Genomic DNA, 24,497 nt, shown 5'->3' on the forward strand with positions numbered 1-24,497 from the left:
AGGTTTTGGGTAGCAGACAATCTAGTTTGACTGAAGCGCATAAAGAGTGAGCTGAAAAAAATAATTATCTTTTAAAAAATGTGATAAAGGCTGTCTGTTGCCATTACCACAAGCTAATTATATTCCTGTAATATTACTGACTAAAGCTGCAGTTCTGGGTTCCTTACAGAGATAAAGATTCTGGTCACATTAGTGGGAGCTTTGTGTGAGGAGTGTGGATTGGGACACCTTTATTTATGAATAAAATTGAAATCATGACAATTTTGAGACTGTCAGGGATGTTTTTAAATAGCAGATCTTGGTCCCAGAGAAGTCCCTGGCAGTTTTGCAATTAACTTGTTAAATGTCAACATTTTGATGACGTTTAGTTACCAAATGTGGATTAATGGTGCCATGGTTTAACTGCATTTTTTGTGTGTCTAATGGCATAGACATCAGTAATCCTAAGAGTGTAAATTGATGCCTAATGAAGATAAGCATAGAATGATTGAATAATAGCTGGACAGACATGAATTAATTTATGAGTACAAAATGTATACTTATCAGGGTTAGATGGACAGAGAGGTTCTCTTATTTAAGCATATTAAATTACATTTTTCACAAATTTTTGAACAAATCCTATTGCAGATGCAGAAATATTTGGGCAGCCCTGCTCTGGGCACCTCTCACATAATGATATTAAGAAGTGGTGCAGGGTCTGATAGAAGACATATCTTTCTTGATCCTTCTGATCTTTTCTCATGTAATCAGCCTTATGAATTTAGAAGGATTATCCTCCAATCTCCCCATGTGGTGATAAGAGGCAGTAAATCAGACGCTTCTTGTCAGAACAGCAGCCATTGAAGAAAGCATTTTACAAGTTAAAAATCAACCGATTTGTTTCCTCAAATCAGTCACTTTTCTGTTTGTTCCCATGATTCCTGCCTACATCTGAGGTAGTTTACTATACATTGGAATGTTCTTTTCACCTATGTAACATGTTCATTTCTTTCTGGGCTTTAACAGTAGCCGTTTATTTATGCCTGCCAACCTTTAGCATGATAAAATACATTACTTTTTGTTTACCTCCTGGAAAACATGCGTAATTGCAGTGTATAAAGATTTTAATTATTTACATTGCGCTTAGGATACCAAGGTGGTTTCCATCTCTAAAATGGCCCAGAATTTTAAATTAACTGCATAGGAAATACTGAGAAGCCAGACTATCATATTGTATAAACATTTGATTATGCTGAGCTTTTCCACATGATAATTTTGATAATGTAAGTTTAGCTATTTTTAAAGAAATTACAACAATCAAAGCACATTTGTGTTTCCCCATGTATTTCAGAGCAGTTTCTAAAGGAGTTCTTAGTCATGCATGTTTGATTTCTGTGAGGTCATTTGTAATAACCTGTAGCAGCACTGTAACTAAAGAAGGTGATTCTGTGCAAATTCAACAGGAACTTTGTCAGAGCAGCTCTGACTCATTAATCTTCTTCTATAGCTGGTTCTGAACAAAAAAAATCTCCTGGATCTGGAGATATGCAAAATTTGGAGGCATTTATATTCAAAGACAGACTTGAAGCTGAACGTATGTGTTGACATATTCTTTATCTGACTTCATTCACCTACTTATAAGGAAGCATCCTCATTACAAAAGCTGAAAATTAATTATATAGAGGTGCATGTACGGCAGCAGGGCGTGATAAGGGAGAACACTTGCAAGCCCATACTGGAAAACAGAACAGGAGCCTGCCTACAACTATTTTGCACAGATACTGAAAATACCACACTAGGCCACATGATGTGGTTCTATTGGATTTTAAGCAAACTCTGCTGCTGCTTTTCTCATGTTTTTGGTCGGGATTTCTAGCCCTGGGATGTTTGGAAGAACAGCTCTGCACCACAAGCCCCGTGCAGGAAGCTGAATAAGCAAATGCACAGAAACCCATTCCCCAGGAGAAGTCACTTACCTTTTTTACATCCGGTATATTAAAAAACTTCTTGGTATGAGCAACCCATCCTGCTATCCCGATGTCCAGAGGAAAAACAGTCTCATTGTCTGGATTCACCAAATTCTCCTCAAAGCTGGAAGTTGGAGTGACATTGAGAAGCCTGGTGGCTACCTCTGGAATACCATTTCGGGACCGACAAATAAACATACTACACCGATCAGCTGCCAGCAGCTGTGCCAGCCTCTTCAGGGCCTTGTGCACTATTTGTTCCATAGTGCCTCCTTCATCCTGGATTTCTGTTAGCAGCTCAAAAAGTATGTCACACTCCTCCAGACGGGACATGTCTTTGAAGCTGACTCCTTCCTTCACATTTCCAGGGCTCACTTTAAAGATACTTCCCAGCACTTCTGCCCTCATTTTTCGGTCGAAATACTCCTTGGCAAACTGGGGGTTGTTCTCCAAGTATTTTTCAACGGCATCTTTATTTACCTCACCCATTTTTGCTGGATTGTTCTTAGTATTTCTTTTAAAACTGCATCACCACCAAAGCAGTGAAATGAGTGGTAGCAAGCGTGGTAGCAAGAAAACCTAACTAGATGCTAGTAAGAAAACAGTACTTTGTACATATTGTACAGCTCATAGGCATAGTACATTCACCTTCCTCTGTGGCTTCCAAGCCTTCTGAAACTCTTGAGATATGACAGAAGGCACTGGCTTAGCATCTTCTTAGTGTGAGATCTTGGAGACTGCTAATTAAAGAGATGTCAGGACACTAAACCCCTGAGCATTCTTAGCTCATAAATCCTAAGGGAATCATTTTAAACTAACTAATTAATTCTCAGACTTTATAAAATTGTCTGATGTATAGATACATATACCTGTATGTTAGCTCCTTCATTCACAGTATATATATATTGTACTATACACACAAAAGTTCCAATTTAAACTTAACAGGAGAAATTCCAGTTAAATACTTAGCCCTCGTTATACACGTGCACAGATGAACACATGTGTATTTGTAAGAGTTACTTAAGGGGAGGAAAATGGAATGTTACAGAGAAAATTTTTAAATGGCAAAATTTAGTTTTCCTCAAAATAGTCAGGAGGTGTTCAAAATCGGTTTACTATAAGTAAATAATTATGAAGCTATACATGCATAAAAGGAGTGAAATCCTAAAGACCTAACAAAAGTATGATCTTGCTCAAGTGATTTACCCAGGTGAAGGTGGAGTAATATAATTCGAATTTGACTCAGCACAGCCAGATATGACTTATATATAACTGTTTTCAAAAATAGTCGAAAGGAAAGAGTAAAATCAGAAAATATCTTGAATTCAAATTGAGTTCAGGAGACAGTTACATTTTTACTCTATAAACATAAACAATTGGACAGGTCCTGCAAGTAATGTAGTTCTTCTATGCCTTATTCAGAAAAGGCGGGAGAACTCTGTTCTCTTAAATAGCAAAAAAATGGTACTAACTGCCAGATAGTGGACAAAGAGGGCATCTCGAATCTGTAGCTTTATAATACATTTGAAGTTTCCTACCACCAAAGTTCAGCATTACTCACATGAAGGGAAGAGGAATGATGACAACTGTCTTGAATTTTGGGAGCAAACACCCCAGGGCTATGTGAGCGAGAAGGCTGAGTTTTAAGTAGAGTGCCAACTATGGCAGCAAATTACCTGTGTTCATTGAAACAGATCTGATTTTCAGCACAGTAGGAGGGCTACAATACAATCCACCTTATTTCTATTTGTGGCTTCCACATTTGTCAGAGAGCAGAAAGAGATTCTTGGTATAAAGAAAATAACCATATACCCTTTGGCAATTCTTAATTTGAGAAGAGTAATTGTCAAAGTACAACTTTATCTGTTTGCCAGAGGCCAGAGTGTGTCAACATCCATTTTTATCAACAGATCTAAAAGAATCAACATAGGTGACTGACACTGATCTTCTTGTGCACAAAGAACAGGTCAGTGATTGGTCTGTAACGGTAGCTAGCTCAGTACGTCAGTTTTCCCTCCGACTGTGATATGAAACACTGTGTAAGACACCAATATTTTTGCCAGACTGCAGTTGCCATAAAGATTTTAAAATGCATATGGACACATTCTGGCCTGGTTCCTTTTCTCTGGCCGAGTTACTTACCCCTAGCAGCCTGGGGGGCAGAATAGGACCCTCACTCTGGGGTGTATGAGGTTGCAGGACCTTCCTTATGGGTGTGAACTGGTGATACTAACTTTGTGGCAGGGCAAAACTGCAGCACAGCAAGAGGGTCTCGCCATTGTACACATGTATGGTTCACAATAAAACAGCAGAAGAAATGCACTATCTTAGTATTTGAATAGGTTTTTTTTTTTCCATAATTTGATGAATGCATATAAAAGCAATAGAGACTTGAAAATAATTTTATATGCATTTACACATAGGGTTCAATTATTTCATCTGTCAGCTTCCTGATTTGTAGCTCAATACTTTTCCTGCTGGTCTTTAAAGAAGAGGACATTGAAGAGCTCCAATGAAATTGTGCAAAGGAACAGTAACATTTTTTTGCATTACTCGTTCCGTCATGTTTTCTTACCGACTTTGGAACAGTCTATGTAGTAGGCTCTTCGAAGCAGAAAGGGTCTATGGAGGATCTGTCTCATGCCCAGATAAAACATTCTCGAAAATTATCTTCTATATAATATTTACACATTCATCATTATCACATGTGAGAAATCAGCTTTACAAACATTAGTTGTTCTTTATATCATGATTACATTAATTCTGTGAAATAGAGCGGCCTGTCCCTCTCTGGAAAGGGAGAGCGAGTGAAGAGAGGCAACCTGTCAGTTACACTGTTTTCTTTGGGGGTATGGGAGTTGGTGGGTTAACATTTTGGAAAGCCAACAATTTTATTACCAGGTGTGCCCATTTTTTTCAATATGCAAGACCACCTAAATGCTTATCATGGTTTCACCAAATCTTCGTCATGCCCAGTTGTTTTTACAAATTATAAATGACACTATTTCTACTTTGAGATGACAAATAAAGATCATATTTTAATTAGGCACTACTGTAAGGTGAGAAATCTTTCTTGGTAACAAGATAGTTCAGATGTGGCTGGGTTGTCCGATAGTAATTCTTGAATCATCAAACAATATTCTTCTTGATGTAGATTCACTCTTACAACTGCACTCTTGCTCTCCAAAGTATTTGTGAAATGACATGGAAAGAAGAATCAGAAACCAACAGAAGTTCTTTATGAAGTTTATGTTTCGCTGACAATTTAGTTGGCTTTTTTTTCAGCAATTGCTATATTATTCATGTTATGTTTCATCATTAACTCCATGCCCATACTGATTATCTGTGAATAATTAAGGCAAACCAAAAAGTTGAAATTATTTGATAGAAATTATAATGTAGTTTGGCAAATAAATATACCTTACATTTATGGAATTCCTCATTTTACAGTTAGGAAAATACAGTGTATTTGTATTGATGCTTTTTTTTCCCCCCAGTATTTTAATTAATTTTGTAAATTACACAATTTAACATTTTGGACCAGTAGTGTTGTAATGATTTTTAAAGTCTCTGTGCTGGAATAACACATTTATTTTCTGTTCTATCTCTTTCACTTTCATTTTCCAGGCTATCAAACAGAGTATCTCTATTAATGCTAATTCCCATTTGTATTTAGGTTTATTATTAGAAACTCAAAAAAGCCAACAAATCACATTTCTGGGACTTTCAAACATGATTTTCTTATCATCTTTCCTAGCAATTGTTTAATAAGATCACCTATTAAGAAAATGCATTTTAATGTAGGACCTGTTATATGCATGAATGTTTAACATCGGAGACTAACCCTACAGTCATTTTCACTGCACTTTTAAAGGAAAAAAAAAATGCATTTGACATTGATTCTTTTCCATGCTGAGATGGTTTGATTTAAAAACCTGATGAGCTGGGTGCTGTATTTTTCAAGTTGTTTTAATTTCAGAGAATATCAGAACTATGTGTGTTTTGTGATGTTAATACATATGATGTCTTTGCCTTTGACGTTCATAGTTACTACAGAAATAAAACTATTTACGGAGTAGTTCTTAGTAGTAGGCCATTCCTGAGCCCTTGTGATACATGGAAACTCCTAAGAAGGATAACTGACAGACGTGGTTATTTAAATAGATTCAAGCAGCACGTAAATGTCAAAGGTATTTACAAGGTTTCCCAGTTCATCTCAGTGTTTGTATCGGAGCGTCTCTGTCCATCTTGACAGAAGTTAATGTGGTTCATTCAGTTAAGATTTTCTGAAGAAACTGATCAAATGTGTTTATTTCAGTTGTATGGCTTTTCATGTGGAGAATTTTGTGGGCACTCTGTGGACCTTGGAGATTCATATGTATAATCCAAGAAATTAATATTCAGAAATACCATAGAATCATAAAATCACAGAATGGTTGGGGTTGGAAGGGACCTCAAAGACCATCTAGTTCCAACCCCCCTGCCATGGGCAGGGACACCTTCCACTAGACCAGGTTGCTCAAAGCCTCATCCAGCCTGGCCTTGAATCTCATCCACTCTCACATTTGCTCCCTGGTGATCTTTGTTTACCTGACCATTTTTTATTACTGAGAACTTACTAAGCACCACTGAGAAGGGTCTGACTCTGTCTTCTTCATACCCTCCTGCCAGATATTTACTTGATTTACTTGATTTTACTTGATTTACTGTATCTGCTTGCTAAATTCCTGCCAAGCCCTTTTCAGACTGAACAGCCCCAGCGCTCTCAGCCTCACCTTTTGCCATAATCTCTTATTGCTCCATCATCTTCATGGCTCTTTGCTGGAGTTGCTCCAGTATGTCCATGTCTTTCATCATTCATAGTTTAAATCTCTCCTCATCAGACTGTTCAGCCTGTTGGCAAATTTTACATCTTTGTTTCAAGTTGTTTCCATTTTAGTAATACATCTAGAAAAACATTTTAATTCAGAATCACAATCCTCACAAAGGTTTGCTAAAGAGCATAAGGTAACATTTTAAACTAGGTTTGTTTAAATACTGTTTATAAAGAGCTCAGTGTAAATTTACTCCTTAAGCAAAATGTCACATCATTGCATTACAAAAACAGGTAGCACACAGGCTGGCGTGGTGCAAAGGCCAGTCCTTCAATTCCATTCTGTTCTTGACCTCTGTACTCAGAGTGCCACCAAGGGGAACCGTTGTGATGGTGACAGTGTACATAGTTGTCCCCTACAAAGTACATGGAGCTCCTTGGCTCAACTCGTGCCATTTGTTGTGGGAGTTCCACAGGGCAGCGGCTACGCTTGGCTCCGCTGCTCTGTGCACACAGCAGTCATTCATTCCTCTGCAGAATCTGCCTCTAAGAGCTTAATGGAAACCAATGTTTGTGAATGGCACTCTATAAATAAATAACCATAAGAAGGCAGCAAAAAGTCTTTCAATGTGCAGCTTGGCTGGAAATGGATGCTCCATTTCCTATTGCCAGTTCTTTGAGCCAGCTTTGTCCTAAAAGCTAGTCTTATTCTTGTGACCACAAATACATTTCTAATCCTTTTAACATTTAAAGCTTCAGTTGCAGTGTTAAAAACATTTTAAATAGTAATTTGACTATCGTTTCTTCCTTTTTATTATAAAGTCATAAATGAACTAAAATAACTCTTACAATGAAAGCTTTTTTCTGTCATTTCCTTTCAAAATCTGACCTTTTCTGTGTATTTTCTGTTGCTACTCCTAATGAAAAATACTGCAGAATTTTACAGGCTATTAATGTAAAAAATATTTCAATCACAGGACCACTGCCTGAGATTAGCCCCTTTTTTTGGCCTCTTGGCAAAATTCAAAGGTAGAAGACTTTTTTCCCCTCCAATTAAATATGGTCCAAAAAAATACAGACTTTTAAAAAACTTTCTATAATATTCAAAATATGCTGCCAGCTTCAAACATCAGAATGGGAAGTCATATATAAAATTTATCAACCTTGGTGTTGAACTTAGCACAAATTTTGGAAATGTATGCTTTACATTAGATGTTATTTGCATGTTTGTGTGTTATCAATATTTTAATAATTCTTTTAAATTTAATTGAGATTTCACAGAACCCAGCAATTATTTGATGCTATTGACTTGATCTATGCACATTGCTCTCAATCAGTTGAAATCCTGGCCCATCTTCTGTTCCTTTTTGTTTGCATGAGAAGTACAAATCTGCAAGGGGTATATCCCGGTTCCAACGATCTGGATGAGGCTCACTTGCTGGCACCATTTCTCAACAAGACCCACAGCCCAAGTGAATCCAAATGATAATTAACTGAGGCAAAGTTTACACTGTTTATGAGTTTACATAGTTGCGCTGGCATAGCTACATCTGTTAGGACTGAGGAGAAATTCACCCTTAAATTGCTATAACGATGCTAGTCTGCTGGCACCTTTCTATCCCTTCATCACTACACTCCCAATCTACATGTAACTAACAACAGAGCAGCCTTTTACCTAAAAATTTAAGAGACGGTAATGGCTCTTGCATGTATTTAGAAATGATCTTATTAAAAATTATTGTTCCAGTGAAACCTGGATTGTTCTGTCTGTAAACTGCTGAGGACAGCCTGCAGGAAGTGTAATGGGACTGCTGACCTAGATTTTCAGAGGTGGTCAATTCTCATCAGGTTTTGGTTCATTTGGATGAGTGACTGTAGAGTCTTTTGAAAGCCTCCACCACAGAATTTTCAGGGATAACTAAGTTATTGACAAAATTATATAAGAACAGATTTCATCCTGAAAACAACTCTCTGGGAATAAATAAATAAAGCAGTATACAGATTTTTGAAAAGGACGAACTTAGGAGAAATAACAACATTTCACAAATTGGCAGAGGATAAAGAAATACTTGATTTATTTAGTATTACAGAAATTAATAGCTCTAAAGGTTATAAATTAAACTATACTCCCTCTTTTTACTATCAGTCATGTGAGACACTGAACACAGAAAATCCATGTTGATTTTGATCCTGTAAGTATGATGAATTCATATATTAAGACTAGTGAGCATTTGATGTTTGAGAAAGTGAACAAAAAACATACTCTCTATGCAGAAAGTCTCCAACACAAAGCAGAAAAGAAAGAATGACAGATAAATCAAACAGACTGTGACACTGTTTGTATTACATTTGAAAAAGATTGTAAAGGGCAGCAACAGTAAGAAGTTTAATATTTTTGTGAATATATGAAAGGAACGGCAGGCTGAAATAAATTTCTGGGAAAGGCCATGCTGAATAAATTATTTTAGTTCTGTACATCAGCTGCTATTGAAGTATTCTTTATACTACATTGGTATCTCCGTATTTAAATTTTATTTTTGCTTAATTCTTAATGAACAGACTTTTCAACTAACAGGCTTCTGCCTTTGTTCTTTCAAAATTGGGAGGTGAAAAAGTAGGTGAATTAGTTCTCCTGGTAACAATCATTCCTACCCTGCTCTTGTTACATGTCTAGAAAATAATTAACAGGTTTTCTCTAATGCTTCCTAAAGATGTTGAAACTATAGAACAAATATTGACTGAGAGGCAGCAAAACTTGCCTTGATAGGAGAAAAAAATGATGGTTTATATAACTAAAAAGTTTGCCAAAAACGTAACAGAAACTCTGGAAGCTCTGATTTAAAATCGATGTCAAGAGGGCCATATGTGGTGCGTACACACACCTGGGTATTTGCAGGCCACACATACGTTCTGCTACCTTTGAGTACAACACAGAAGTGATCTTTGCCTTCCTGAAGATTTGCAGGGCCTGAGTTCTGTCCCTGGGAGCTGATCATGAGATGGTTCAGCAAACAAGCCAGCCTTTGGGAAGCAAGAGGGAACCAGTAGTGAGGACCTGAAGAGGTTCTGGCATGACCAGGCTTTCAGAAACATTAGCAGAAACTTGCGAGTATGGTGTTTGCCACTGTTTATCAGGGGAAGAGAGGAAAGGAATTCGGGGAGGAGGTGGAAGAAACAAATCTGCACCTTGTAACTGGGTTGAGCACATTGGGTAAGTAGGACTTTGGACTGCGGTGTGTAAAATCACAGAGGAGGTGGAGGCAGCTTACTCTCTCCCATGCAAAGATGGGGTATCTCTCTTTTCCTTTTGTTTTCCCCACATGTGCGCACCTCTTCCCGCAGATGTGAGCTCTCCGTTTGGGTTAGGAAAACCAAAGAGAGGCATTTGCTCCTAGCGCCTGCTTGGCTGCAGGTCAGGGTCAAAGACCACCCGAGCCCATGGGCATTACGCAAGAGGCTGTTGTGAAGGGGCCCCAGTCTACAGCATGCACCAACCCGCCTCCCTACTCCCCCTCCAATGCTGGCTTTGTACCTCAGGGGGTTGCGAAAGCCCCACGACTACATAAATCATTCCCTGTCTGGGCGTCCTGCCACTGCCATCAACACTTGGGCTCTCAAGAGGCGACAGGGGCCAGCACCACCTGTAAGGGACCCTGCTGCGGTGTGCTGGGGACAGCCGGGTATGCATCAGGGAAAGCTGCACGATGCCCTGGGGAACCTGTCAGGGCAACCTTCCCGCTTGTGTGACAGCCCATTTCAGATGCTGTTCTCTGTTTGCTGTTGCTGCAGGAACGGAATGGCCCACAGGGAGAGAGCTCTGCCCTGGCTGTTGCTGCTGGCACTGGCCTTGCTGGGCAGCAGCACGGCGGAGCGGGACTGCCGAGTCAGCAGCTTCAAAGTCAAGGAGAACTTCGACAAGACCAGGGTAAATCTTCTTTCTCTCCTGGATCTGTGATGTCTTGCCTATCTCCTCTTCCTAGGCTACAAAATCTGGCGTTCAGTAGCACGTTTTCACTCAAAGTCACAGACTGCAATACTGAGAAACAGCAGAAGTGTGTGATGTAGCCCATATCTCCACAGATGCTGGATCCTGGTGCATCTGATTAAGGAGTACTGCAGAAACTGAGGTTTAGTCTCAAACTGTATGGTCTAAACAGAAAAGGAGTGTAGTGACTTGGTTGTTTCTAGGAAAAATGAATATTCTGTTGTTTTCAGATATCATTGCAATGATACATAGATCTATCAAGATCTGCCGCCAGATTTTTATTCTGAATATTGGAGAAATGCAGATACAAATATGGTACCAAACCCTGACAATTCTTTCACAAACCCTGGCTGCACTAGGACATGCTGGTGTATTTCTGCTGTTGGAACAGCTAGATTTGCTTCTCAGATACAACTTTAAGGCACGGTGTCAAAGCTCTGCATGCCCTCCTCTCCGTCACCTCCCCTAGTTTGGAATGGCTGTGATGTTTTCCATACCTCTAGGTCTAAGCGCAGCCTCTCTGATTTCCTTGCAGTACAGTGGCACCTGGTATGCCATGGCAAAAAAAGACCCCGAGGGGCTGTTTCTGCAGGATAATGTGGTAGCCCAGTTCACCGTAGACGAGAATGGACAAATGACTGCCACTGCAAAGGGCAGAGTCAGGCTCTTCAAGTAAGTTGTTTTCAATCTTCTTCTTGTTCCAATTTCAGTGAGCTTCTGCTTGTGCTTTGCTGACTGGTGCTGTAACCCTACCTGCTGTTCCTGTGCTAGTCACAGTCAGGCCGAATCTGTGCCATTAGGTTGATGTGATGTTTTCTTTCTCTCTGGCTACAGTAACTGGGATGTCTGTGCTGACATGATTGGCTCTTTCACTGACACAGAGGATCCTGCCAAGTTCAAGATGAAGTACTGGGGTGTTGCCTCTTTTCTGCAGAAAGGAAGTGAGTACTTAGCTATAGAAGATGCAGGACTACTTGGGAGCCTAGTTATGTCATATGTCCATGCTGGGGATGGAAAAAGTAGTGTTGGATTTCTTAAAACACACTTGAAACATGTAGTAACTATGGTGCAGGAAAGCCTTAACGTCAACAAGGCAATCACTGGTTTTTATATGGAACAGCTGGCTGGCTTTCTTTAAACAAGTGAAGACCAGGCCTCTGTATATCTTTGTATTTCTTTTGTTTGTTTACCAACAGTATAATCAAAGGTCACTGTTTGGAAAGAAATGAAAGGCAGATGAAGTATTTTAGGTCTTGTTTTAGTTCAGAACTCAGTTAACCGGTTGCTTCTAATCTCTCTGAAAAGCCTAATGTCAGACTTGGTTGAGCAGGGAAGAGGGTTTTGCAATTGTTACTTTCCTTGGTCTCATGTCTGCAAATGCAGACATTTCTGTGGTTTAAGAAACAAATACGACCCTGTATATATATTAATATTTTCCCATCATCTGTCACACCCTATGCAGAATCAGTTTATTGAGCCAAGTAGGTATTCAGACATTTGTAGCTCAAGACATTTCCATGGATTGCTTCCAAAAGAAGCAGGTGGAGTTTGGAAGTGATTGGAGCTCCATTCTCCGAAAACACACTTAAAAAGAATGCTTTGGATGCCAATTGCTCTTGAATTATTGCCGAATCTCCTCACAGCATGCTGCTGAATCACGCTTTCATGGGTACTTGAGATTGCTGGCTGACCCCAGACTGTGGTTCCCACCCACAGGAGAAGCTGGGAAGAGATCATGGAGCGTTGCTTTCAGCAGCACTGCCAGAATGCAAGGGAGATCAAGGGAGAGGAAGGTGCTGAGATGACACTTCCTACTGCAAACACCTGGGTTCACTTTGGTTAGCACAGTGTGTCTCTGTGGTCAGGTGTTTAGCATATTGACTACCTAAATAGTTAAGAACTCCCTGAAATTGTAACTGTTTTGAGAAGAGTATTTATGATAGACCTTTTAGCAAATACACTTTTAACACATGTGGAAATGACATAATAATCTTTTTCCTTAAAAATACAGTTTAAGTAACATTCCTGATAGGAAAACAGTTACAATTTTGAGTAATTGTGAGTATGACTAGCATAACCAAGAGCACATTTAGTGTCTCTATCTGGGTTTTTTTAACTACTTTCTGTCTGACCCCCTTTTTTTGGTTAAGATAAGAAAACTTTATTTGTAGTTCATCGTAGCTGCTGTAATACATGGTTCTTTTTTGTGTTTGTTGCCACATTTTATAATGATGTTCAGGCATGGATTTACAAGGCATTTATTAGCTTTTCTTCATGCTGCTCTTGAGCTGTGTCCATGTAAGAAGAGAAGCAGTGATGCCAACCATTTCCTCTTCTCTCCATTGCTGTCCCTGATAAATGTGCTTATTTTCTTAACAAAAACACTCCCCCCAAAACATGGAATTAAATACTGGACACAGGAATAAACTAAGAGCTAATCAGTTACCATTTATACCAATCATCTTCATCGTTTTCTTTTCTTTAGAGAATTATGGCAGCAATCTCTTTAGAGTTACTAGATTTTACTTGTGTCTCTAACCCCTTTGCTTCTTTGCTGTGGTTTCTTCCAGATGATGATCACTGGGTAGTGGACACAGATTATGACACATATGCTCTTCATTACTCCTGCCGCCAGCTAAATGAAGACGGCACTTGTGCTGATAGCTATTCCTTTGTGTTCTCCCGGGACCCCAAGGGATTGCCTCCAGAGGCACAGAAAATTGTCAGACAAAGGCAGATAGACCTCTGCTTGGACAGAAAATACAGAGTTATTGTTCATAATGGTAAGAACATTTTTTTCTGAAGAATTTTATTTCAGGCTTTAATAACTAAAGCACTGGGAGACTCTTGTTCGTGAAATTGCAAATGCATGAGGTCGTTTACTTAGTGGCTGTAACATTAACTTTTGAAAACTGGAGCTTTTTCCAACTTTTACTTCCCTTATCTGAAGGAGAGCTAGGGTGTATAGCTTTTTATGTGGCATATCACATCAGCTGAAACAATAATTAGAGGAAGTTGTAAAACAATTAAATCAATGTAGTATGAGTAAACATAGTAAGGATAAACTTAGTAGTTACTGTTAAAAGAAGTTGTGTCTCTTAAAACAGAACTCTTTGCCTTTCTCAACAAAATAGTTGTTGAAGGGAATAGAAAGTATCGTCAAAAACTTCATAAAAGGCTTTTAAGCAAAATCAGAAGTCTTGGAAAGGCTACCTCATAGCAGACCCTTTCTCACAAGTCCTCATGCCAACTGTTTCACAGAGGGTTGTGGAAGAGGGACAGATCCCTCGTACAGGAAGTATGACCCTGTTACAGTCAGGCTGAGCTTGCAACTCAGGGAAGGATACTAATTAGCTCACTTGTGCATAAGTACATTAGAAAAGATCAAATGGTAATTTATACTACTTTAAACAGTGATCTGGAAGAAAACATAAAATACTTAGGATAAAGATTACACCAAGAGTGGGGAATAGTAAAGAATGAAGAAGCCAGATCAGAATATTTAGGACAAACAAAATAGTAGTGTACCCGTCCCTGCCACCCCCCTCACATTCTGGAAGACATGATACCTACAGAAGACTTGACTGGTGAGTCAGCTGAATGTGAGCTCCCAGAGTAATGCTGTGGCCAAAAGAGTTAATGGGATCCTTGGGTGCCTAAGCTAAGGATGCAAAAGATGAATTTAGAGACTCATATGAGACTGGAGTGTGTGGCATAGGTCTGCTTGCTATGTCACCTTGATGGTAATCATAACTGGAAAGGGTCACACAAGTGAATTAGAAGTTTCAAAGAAGAGCAGAGAAAATGATTGAAAGTTTGTAAAATGTGTCCTCTAGTGAGTGTTCGAAAAACCTTGATCTCATCAGAAAGATGTTAAAGGGTGACCTGAGCAAAGTCTGTGCTTGCCCACACAAGCAGTGGGAATTGGATAATAAAGGACTTGCAAACATAGGAATAATAGATTAAAATGGATGGAACTTTAAACTGGACACATTCAGAGCAGAAATATATAGCCATTTGTTTAACTCCAAAGGTCATTAACCTTTGGAACAGTTTACCAAGAGCTGTTGTATGTTCTTCATCACTGAAATCTGTAAATCAAGATTAAAGGCTTTCCTAAATGACATGTTAGAGTCAGATGGGATTGACTGAAGGAACTTTTGGTATTATAAAGGAAGTCAGAACAGATGAGCACAGTCAGCTCTGGTGGCTCTATCACCTGTTTATCTCATCTATAAACAGAGTCATATATTCCCATGTTGTAAAGTAGGTGTGCTGATAACAGGGTACCTGAAAGACCTCCTAAGGTGGGGGGTGTTTAGAATACTGATTAGTGACCTTGAAGAAGTGCCTGACAACAATGAAAATAAAATTTTTTCTTGAATGAGAATTTGGAGACAACATCAAAAACAATTGAGATTTAAAGCAGTCCAGTCTAAGAGACATCATACATGCAAATGAATTGGCTGTTGTTAATGATGTGTATGACTGCATAAAGGGCAGGATAGAAAAGAAACAATGACATTAAATAAACTGATGATTCTTTCTTGTTTTGAATGCTGCATTTGCTGCTCCTCAAATGAAGTACAGCAAGAACAAAAATTTCTGAAGATGAGAAAACAAAACACTGAGATAATTAGGGATGTTTTTGTATTAAAACTAAGATAAAGTGTAGATATGGAGCTGTTGTGCTGTGACTCTGAGGTGTGTGTGTTATGGCAATTTCTTGCATTTCTGTCAAACCCAGCGAAAGTACTGTCTCACTATAAAATCAGGATATTGAGCTAGTCCAAGGACTTGTCTGATTCAGCATGGTGGAATCTGTGTTTCTGTTATTTCTGCACTATGTGAGGCTCACAAGGCAATAAATGCCAAAGTCAATCTTTGCAAAAAAGTATAAACCAAAACCAAAGATCAGTTCTATTCATTTATTCATACTGTGCTATGTAACTTTTTCAAATATCTCAGAACATCTTTGTAATAGAACGCTCGTTTTTTTCACAGATTATAAACCCTAAATTACACTCTAAATAGTGTAATTTAAAAATAAAAGCTCAGAATGTCCCTTGAAAGTTCAGCCTTAAATATTCTTTGACTTCCTACCCTCAATTAAATAGTTGATCATGCTGCCTCTAGTTTGCTATAGGAGTACAGATCTAGCAAGTTGCACCGAGTGCTGTATTCTTTGTCTGCTATCCTAATTTATATTCAGATTTCAGGAGTTGAATGCAGTGTTTGATAAGACTGTCTGAGTTGCATACTGTTTGTAAATGAAAAATAGTAGCCCAGATCCTTAATGCTGTCTGGTTTTTTTATTGAGGATTATGCCAAAGTTTATTAGCCCAGCACCACAGTGTAAAGGAAACTGAAAGCCAGCAATTTTCCCCTTACTGTGATCAGGACCCATAATTACCATGGTGTTAGTTGATTCTGAATTCACCAGTATCATTAAGCCAGAGTTCCTGCCAAGCAAGTACGTTTGGGAATGAGACAATGATTGTGAGCTAAACAGAAAAAAAAAAAAAAAAATTATTGGAAGCTGTGTATCAGAAACTCCTACAAAAGTCACAATTCCTTATGTGTGCATTGGAAGCCTTGCGACTTTAGTTTTAATTCTGCTATTAAGGGCTGCAGAATTAGTAGTAAAAAAAGTCAACTTCAGTTGTCTGTACTGACCTGCACTCCATTGTTATTGTGGTAAAATTCTGACTGACGTTGATAGGTGCTGCAAGAATAGGCTTGGATCTATTTCTAATTGTGTGCATACTCTGCCTGTGCCTTGAAGCCAACTTCCTTTTTTTCCAAATATTTTTCATTAACTTTATAAATTAATGCTGTACTCAAGTTAAGTTCCGCCAAAAAACCTAATAGATGTATAAAATTACTTTGATGGAAAAAAAACCCGTCTAAAATACCTGTTCTTCGTGTACTGGCTCTTTAAGGCAAAAGGGAAACCTAGGAAATCATGAGGGTTTTGGTTGTAACTCACACTGCATTTCTGATGGTGCTCCTTTCCGAATATGGACCAGGCTACGATACACTTAGTCGCTCAGAGGAAGAGCTTAAGTTGCCTGAAGAACGCCAGTGCGGCTATCACAGTGGGGCTACTTGTAAATACAATACAGTGTGATGTTAGTAGAGCTGAAAGCTGAATCCGCTGTCAGCATTTGCTAGAAGCAAGAATTGTGAGTTAAAGAATGGTGTATTCCTTCCGCTAACTCACTGTTGCCATTAGAAGTTTTGGAGGTCCCGAGATCCTTGTTTTGTTGAAAGACATTCTTAAATTAATAATTTCTCAAAGGCAAATAATTTGAAGCTAGTTAAAGTAAATAAATAACTCCTTTATCACTGATCCATCCAGTACCTTGTTTGTCAAAGTATTAAAATGCTTAGGACAGGTGTAACAGATTGGATGAATTCCTGTTTTGTTCCGAGTTGAAAATTCTTCGGAATGATAAACTGCGGAGCAAAGTATTGGCGTTATCAGTTCAAGTAACAGGCTGCTGGGCCCAAGAGCATTTAAAATTAGATGTGTATGCATTTTACATTTGGTGAAAGGCTGTATATTTTAATATTCTTCTAGTGTGGTTGATTTTGGGTTTTGTGTGTTTCAGGATTTTGCTCTTAAGGAAATGCCAAACTATGGAAAGAAACCAGCACCATGGATGTAATGTTAACTCACTGATCGGGTGTTCTCTTGAAAACCTTTTAAACGGCTTCATCTAGATTTTGAGTATATTTATCTGAGCTGGGTAGCTCACCTTGTTAATAAATCAATGAAACATTTTAATAAACTTGGATTACAGGGGATGCAAATTGTTTGTATGCACATCTGTACAAATGTAGACATTGGTTTTATTGGTAAACCGTTATCTTAATGCACTATTTTGAATTGGTGGCAGATGGCTATAATTAAGAATTTAATCTTTCTCTTTTTAGCAGTTTTAGTTTCTGACTAGAAGAGTTATAATTAAAAAAACCCCAAAATATATGTGGTTGGTTTGGTTTTTTTTGTTTTAATTTTAATTTATTTTCAAACACAATGTTATCTTTTTTCTAGGAAATACTGGAAATTGTTCACAATAGCATTTTAGAAAGGAGGAAGGAATTTCAGTGACTCTATATCACTGATTAACTTTATTAGGATTACTGGAGACAAAAAATATGCATCTTTTTAATGAACCATTTTACACACAACAAGTAAACATTAATTTATTTATTTATTCATTATAAATTAACACACATTATATCCACATTTTTGAGATGGAAGCAAATGGGTCATTCACTTGGTGATAATACATGTTTATCCTCTTGTTTCCTACATGTAGTTGCTTAGTCTGCCCAAACCTATGTTCAGGAAGTCAGTTATCTAAGCGTATAATCAAGAGTCTTTTTAAAACAGGTTTAAAAAACCAAAGCAGGTAATTTCTGAGAAGGTACTTTTTCACTAGAAAGTTGATCTGTCTTAGTAGAAAATAGAGTAAAAATGGTTCATCTGCCCTCTTGATATAGGTTCACTATAACTTCATTAAAGATAATGACATTTATGGCAACTGAATGTACCCTCATAGAAATTAATTTGTCTAGTAAGTACTTATTTCAAATGGTTTACATTCAGCAAGTTCACTGCCATATCTATTTACTTATAGTGGAGAATTCAATCCATTGGATTAAATTGTCCAAATCTTACTGAGGCAAAGCAGTGAACACAAGAGAATTTTACCTGCAGGAATTAAAAATACAGACGTAATCTTTTTTTCCTTCTCTGGTATATAATATTATAACCTAGTGACCTATTCAACCTGGGATAGTGTAGACATTAACATCTGAAGTGTGGCACAGCACACACTTTAATTATCTGGTAATGAAAGACAAATTTGGTTGTTTATGGTTACTTCTTCTTGCAGTGGTTTCTGTAGCAGCCCCGTGTCTTACAGGGTTCCCTGTACAACAGAGAAGAATTTCCTGACATTTACGTCTGAAATGGGCAACATTATACAAAATCGGATTGACAGCAGAGTTGGCAAAAGTGAATAACACTATCCAGAAGAAAACTGATGGCAAAATATTTAAATCTTGTTTGAAGTTCTGGACTAAAATTAAAATAATAATTATGATAATTGGGCTCCACATGATGAAGAAAGAGATCATCAACACAAGGAGGGCTCGGAATAGTTTGTAGTCTTGCTGGGAAACACGAATCTGATGATTTCCTGAGTAGGCTAAACCAGCAGTTAAACGCCTTCTTGATGCTTTTGTAATCTACAGTTAAAGAGAAGAAAATAACTTTCATTGAAACCTAGAATAATTGACACATTTTTGCTAGTGCAAAAGTAAATCTTGGCACATGATATTTCTATTTTGAAAAGTGACTACAAAAAAGGCATTGCAGAATTCCATTTTCACTTTTTGTCAACGGTTCCATTTCAAACATTCTCACTTTACTAGCTTTTGTTTTCCTCTCAGCTGTGAACTCACCTCAATATTATTCAAGCTGGTTGTTCTCATGGCTTTCGACCAGCCATAAATACTTGTCAGCATAAAACAGAGCCTTAATTACTCATGAAATCCCATCAACTTGAAATTAGGATCTCATTTGTGCTGTCTAAATAAACCCATTGATTTTTTTCATAAATGCAAACTGGAACAGTTAACAATCCTGCTGATGGCGCAAGAAGGAACGCGATCCAGTTCTCTAACGGCCATGCTGATCTTATAAGGTAGGTGTTAGAAGCAGCTTGAATTTATTACAGTCACTAAATCATGACACATTTTAAATCTGAATGGGATTTTATGTCATTTTGTGCAAACTTAGTTTTTCAGTCAGTAATCAGAATTGCTTTCTATGAACTAACCTGAAATCTTACAGATCCTTTTGTACTATGAAAATCTGTGTCTTGTAAAAGTACTGTCTGATAGAATAAACCAGACTGTGGGCAGCTTGGGAATCTAGTATTTGTGGGTGTGAATCATCCATCATTTGGTAGAATACTGAATCCCGATGGCTTGCAGAAAACTCTAAATCTCATGCTCCACATCCTTGTCTTCACCGAAGTGGGCATAGCACAGTAAGTCTGTTACATTCACATATCTAATACAAATGAAATAAAATTGAAATATTTAGCAAACAAACATTTAGGCTAAATAACGGGGATGCCATTTTACCCCCTGCATGGGTAAAGAAGGGGTGTTTTCAAAAGCCTGGATGAAATTGTTGTCTTAGAGGAAAGTCAAAAGGTGTAAGACCCTTCTGCTACTTTTATGTGTAACATTTCCCTTTAGCAATAACTCAAGGAAGGATAATGCTAATACTAATACTTAATAGCTTCCTCGTTCAGGTAAGGATGAAAATGGTCATTCTTCCTGCAGTTTTCTGAATTTGTCACAGAGAGAGAGAGATGGCCTAGAATAAGCATTCATCAAGAACCTATCCAGCAGATCCTCCTGGAAACACTGCTGAGGCTCATGGAAAACAAGGTGATTGGTGTCAGCCAACATGGCTTCACTGAGGGCAGATTGTGCCTGACTAATATGGTGGCCTTCTACGATGGGGTCACAGGCTCAGGGATAAAGGAATAGCAACCAATGTCATCTACCCGGACTTGTGCAAAGCATTCGATGCCATCCCGCATGACATCCTTGTCTCTAAACTGGAGGGATGTGGATTTGACGGATGGACCGCTTGATGGATAAAGAACTGGCTGGATGGCCGCACTCAGAGAGTGGTGGTCAACGGCTCGATGTCCGAGTGGAGATCGGTTAAGAGTGGCGTTCCTCAGGGGTCAGTGTTGGGGCCTGTGCTGTTTAACATCTTTGTCGGTGACATGGATGATGGCATTGAGTGCACCCTCAGCAAGTTTGCCGACGACACCAAGCTGTGTGGCGCGGTCGACACGCTGGAGGGAAGGGATGCCATCCAGAGGGACCTGGACAGGCTGGAGAGGTGGGCCACTGCCAACCTCATGGAGTTCAACAAGGCCAAGTGCAAGGTCCTGCACCTGGGTTGGGGAAAAAAAAACGTACAGGCTGGGTGGAGAGTGGATAGAGATCAGCTAGGAGGAGAAGGACTTGGGGTAATGATGGATGAAAAGCTGAATGTGAGCCGGCAGTGTGTGCTGGCAGCCCAGAAAGCCAACCGTATCCTGGGCTGGTATCCAGAGAAGGGAAGTGATTTTCCCCCTCTACTCTGCTCTTGTGAGACCCCACCTGCAGTGCTGTGTCCAGCTCTGGGGCCCCCAACATAAGAAGGGTATTGATCAGTTGGAGCGAGTCCAGAGGAGGCCACGAAGATGTTCAGAGGGCTGGAGCACCTCTCCTATGAAGAAAGGCTGAGAGAATTGAGCTTGTTCAGCCTGGAGAAGAGAAGGCTCCGGGGAGACCTTATTGCCGCTTTCGGGCTACAAGAAAGCTGAGGGGGGGACTTTTTACAAGGGCAGGTAGTGTCAGGAGAATGCGCAATGGCTTTGAACTGAAAGAGGGTAGGTTTAGAACGGGTATCAGGAGCAAGTTCTTCACAGAGAGCGTGGTGAGGCACCGGAACAGGTTGCCCAGAGAAGCTGTGGATGCCCCATCCCTGGATGTCTTCAAGGCCAGGCTTTGAGCAACCTGGTCTAGTGGAAGGTGTCCCTGCCCATGGCAGGGGGGTTGGAACTAGATGGTCTTTAAGGTCCCTTCCAACCCAAACCATTCCATGATTCTGTTATCTACTAAAGATTTCAAAAGAATGTGGGTGTATAAATCAAGATCCAAAGATGATCTCAGCTGCTGAGCCTGTTAAGGGGACAGGCTCACTAACTACTTCCCTGATTTAAAAGTGGCAGAGAATTCTAATGTTTTGAACATGTAAAACTATTCCGGCCTGTTGATCTTCTGCTGTACCTATTTGGAATCCAGAAATTAGGCTAACTCCTCCAAACAATCCTATCCAAGACTTGCTCTGAGCGAGCACCTGAACTGCTTTAGTAAGAATGAAGGTTTCATAAAATCCAAAGGACTGACATCCAATTCTAATATAAAAGCGGGAAAACTGAGTTCTGTACCATCCTCAGGCTGTTCAAAACGGCTGCAGAATGTCCTCATCAGATACCTTTGTATCTGTCCCATGTAAGTACCTCCACCCTTCCTGCTAGAGCTGCACAGCCTAGAACTAAAAACACAAGAATCACCAGGACTGCAGTAACTAGGACACAACTGCATCTTAAGGAAGTGCTGGACCATGCTCTGGGAACCAGGAGCTTAGAAGTCATGTGTGTAATAGTATGTAACTTCCAGAACATGAACATCTTTACTAGTTCTAGCCTCTTCTCTAAATCTTGCCTGAGAGGGGGAACAGTGCAAAACCAAATAACTTAATTACAAATCATGGCTCCTAATCTGTCATTTTCCCCAGCGTTCTGGGAAGTGTTACGTATAAATAATAGTTTCAGATTAAATTGTAAGGTATACATTTGTAGAGTATATTTGCGAGCCATTTTGGGGTCCTGTATCTGTAGTGAATCATCACGATGGATGCAGTGTTATTTGAATGCTTTGAACTGCTTCCAGTAACACTGAGCATTGTGCTCTGTGTGCACTGGCATCATGGAGTGTTCTCACAAAGTGAGAGTGAATCTGCTCTTGGGAATGACTCAGGGATTGTGACATTCTCCAGCTGAGTTCTGCTTGCTTCCTGGAAAGCTGTGTGAGAGAGAAGATTCAGTTACAACAGATGGGATCCTTTTTCAGTTCAGGAGAAATGGTAACGTATCTTAGCATCTGTGTTACCAAGTTGGAAAAGAAACGTGAGCATGGCGGCGTGGGGTTGTGTCGTGGTTAACCCCAGCCAGCAAGTAAGCACCACACAGCTGCTCGCTCGCCTCCCCCAGTGGGATGGGGGAGAGAATCGGAGGAAAAAGGTAAGAGAAAATCATGGCTTCATAAGAACAGTTTAATAATTGAAAATAAATGAAATTAAATAAAATAGTGATACTATTATTACTAATACTACTAATAATGATAATATGTAGTGAAACTACTACTACTATATAATGAAAACAACAACAAAATAATGATACAAATGGTCACCACCCACTGACCGACACCCAGTCAGTCCCCAAGCAGCGATCACCCTCAGCCAACTCCCCCCAGTTTATATACTGAGCATGACACCTTATGGCATGAAATACCCCTTTGCTCGGTTCGGGTCAGCTGTCCTGGCTGTGTCCCCTCCCAGCTTCTGGTGGAGAAGAGGCTGGGAACACCAGTGCAGTGTGAGAAACTGAACAAGTCCTTGGCTTAATGTAAACATTGCTTAGCGAGGACTAAAACCATCGGTGTGTTATCAACATTCTTCTCAGCACAAATCCAAACCATAGCCTCATACTAGCTACTGTGAAGAGAATTAACTCTATCCCAGCCAAAACCAGCCCAGGCTGTCTTGTAATCCAGTATTCCAAACACTTTTTTGGGCTTCCAGCTCCCTACGTGCCATTGAGTTTTCTAAATGTACCTGTTGTAATCTGGATTCTGCAAGGACAAGAGGAACACCATTCCTGTCCATTTCTAGCTCTTTCTCACTCAGTTTTTGGAAGGGGAAGGGATATGAAATGAGATGTTTTAAAAGGAATTTAGGCAACTAATATCATGCTTGATAGAATATAGATTAAAACTCTGTGATGCCTGGTGCCTTGGCCTATGTTTCAGCAGTTAAACAACATCCACTCAGAAAGAAAGTAGAAGAAGAGTGTTTAGCTTACAGTTTTTGTTTGTAGAGTTTGAAATTGTGGAGGAAGGAGTGTATTCTAATGAGATCAGTCTACTAAAAATACATGGAGAAAATCAGTATCTCTAAAAGAGGATGGATTTTTTACAGTCCTGCCTCTCTTGCCTTTTTTACAAATCCCTTGTGACTGGAGTTTAGGCTCAAGGGGAGCAAAATCTAGTTTTTAGTTATTTCAAATGCTTGACTCTTTTAGTGTTTAGGAGGGTGACAGTGTTTAAATATGAGCAGCACATAAATGGAGACGTGTGTTGAGTACTGCCTGTAAATGAAGACAAACTCTGTGTTGGGTTTCTGGCAACATGCTGTTCAAGCGTGTTCTCTGTTGAAACGTGGAGGCTGCTATGTACAGGGTGATACTTAGCATTTACTGAGCAAATGATGTCTATTCCCTTTGGGTGTATTTGTACTCAGTGACAATATGTTGATGCCTAGTGAGTTACTGTTTACTTTCCTTTGTTCTGTAACAAAATGGAAAGGAAAAACATACCTGTAAGATTTTGGAATAACTGATGACAATGACTAATCCTGGTATCAGAAAGAAAACAACGGCAAAGGTCACATCCCAAACTATTTCTCCCGCAATGCTGGGCCAAACCAAGGTGCAAATCTTGATCTCCTGTTTACAAAGAACGAAGAAGAAAATTAACGTCGTACAGTTATTTTTACTGCAAAGTTGTCCTTATCTCCCTCTGTGCCTATGGAGAAGGTGTCTGTGGATTCAACAGGCCGTGAAAACTTTCAAGCAAACAGAGCAGTCAGTGTATCACTTCGCTGTCTTAAAAGCCCACACAGTTACTAATAGATGTGTTGTCCGCAGTCTCAATATCGCCATAAATTCCGTATCAAATGCTAACAGCAACTTTCAGATCGGAACCTACAGACTGCGACCACCACGTGTTTCAGTGTCAACTCGGGTGCATTTTTGAACACCTTTGAAAATCATAGAATCATAGAATGGTTTGGGTTGGAAGGGACCTTAAAGACCATCCAGTT

General features: G+C 39.3%; 3 protein-coding genes across 3 annotated transcripts in view; 1 reads left to right on the forward strand and 2 right to left on the reverse strand.

Moving 5' to 3' along the window:
- The window catches only part of PDE6C (phosphodiesterase 6C, cGMP-specific, cone, alpha prime), a 28,439-nt gene extending 25,790 nt beyond the window's left edge, over positions 1-2,649 (reverse strand). Inside the window, exon 1 of the mRNA XM_010154774.1 lies at positions 1,956-2,649. Within this exon, the coding sequence (XP_010153076.1) occupies positions 1,956-2,435 (480 nt within the window). The 5' untranslated portion in view covers positions 2,436-2,649. The remainder of the gene's footprint in view (positions 1-1,955) is intronic.
- Positions 2,650-10,516: 7,867 nt separating this feature from the next.
- On the forward strand, positions 10,517-17,721 carry RBP4 (retinol binding protein 4, plasma). The gene is made up of 5 exons (XM_010154775.1): positions 10,517-10,684; positions 11,280-11,416; positions 11,579-11,685; positions 13,315-13,527; positions 17,359-17,721. The coding sequence occupies exons 1-5, from the start codon at positions 10,520-10,522 to the stop codon at positions 17,370-17,372; spliced, it is 636 nt and encodes a 211-aa protein (XP_010153077.1). The 5' UTR covers positions 10,517-10,519; the 3' UTR covers positions 17,373-17,721.
- Positions 17,722-18,598: 877 nt separating this feature from the next.
- Positions 18,599-24,120, reverse strand: FFAR4 (free fatty acid receptor 4; the record flags this gene model as incomplete). Its single annotated transcript, XM_010154777.1, has 2 exons — positions 18,599-19,006; positions 23,992-24,120. Coding segments are annotated over 2 exons (537 nt in total), but the record flags the coding sequence as incomplete, so codon positions are not given.
- Positions 24,121-24,497: the final 377 nt, after the last annotated feature.

Source organism: Eurypyga helias, unplaced genomic scaffold (assembly GCF_000690775.1).
Source record: "Eurypyga helias isolate BGI_N326 unplaced genomic scaffold, ASM69077v1 scaffold7357, whole genome shotgun sequence".
Taxonomy (NCBI): domain Eukaryota; kingdom Metazoa; phylum Chordata; class Aves; order Eurypygiformes; family Eurypygidae; genus Eurypyga; species Eurypyga helias.

Excerpts from the sequence above, each read along its gene's own strand:
- RBP4 (XM_010154775.1), top strand. The coding sequence starts at position 10,520 with ATGCTGTTCTCTGTTTGCTGTTGCTGCAGGAACGGAATGGCCCACAGG. Across the intron at positions 10,685-11,279 it reads AGAACTTCGACAAGACCAGG|TACAGTGGCACCTGGTATGC; the intron begins GTAAATCTTCTT and ends ATTTCCTTGCAG. Across the intron at positions 11,417-11,578 it reads GGCAGAGTCAGGCTCTTCAA|TAACTGGGATGTCTGTGCTG; the intron begins GTAAGTTGTTTT and ends CTCTGGCTACAG.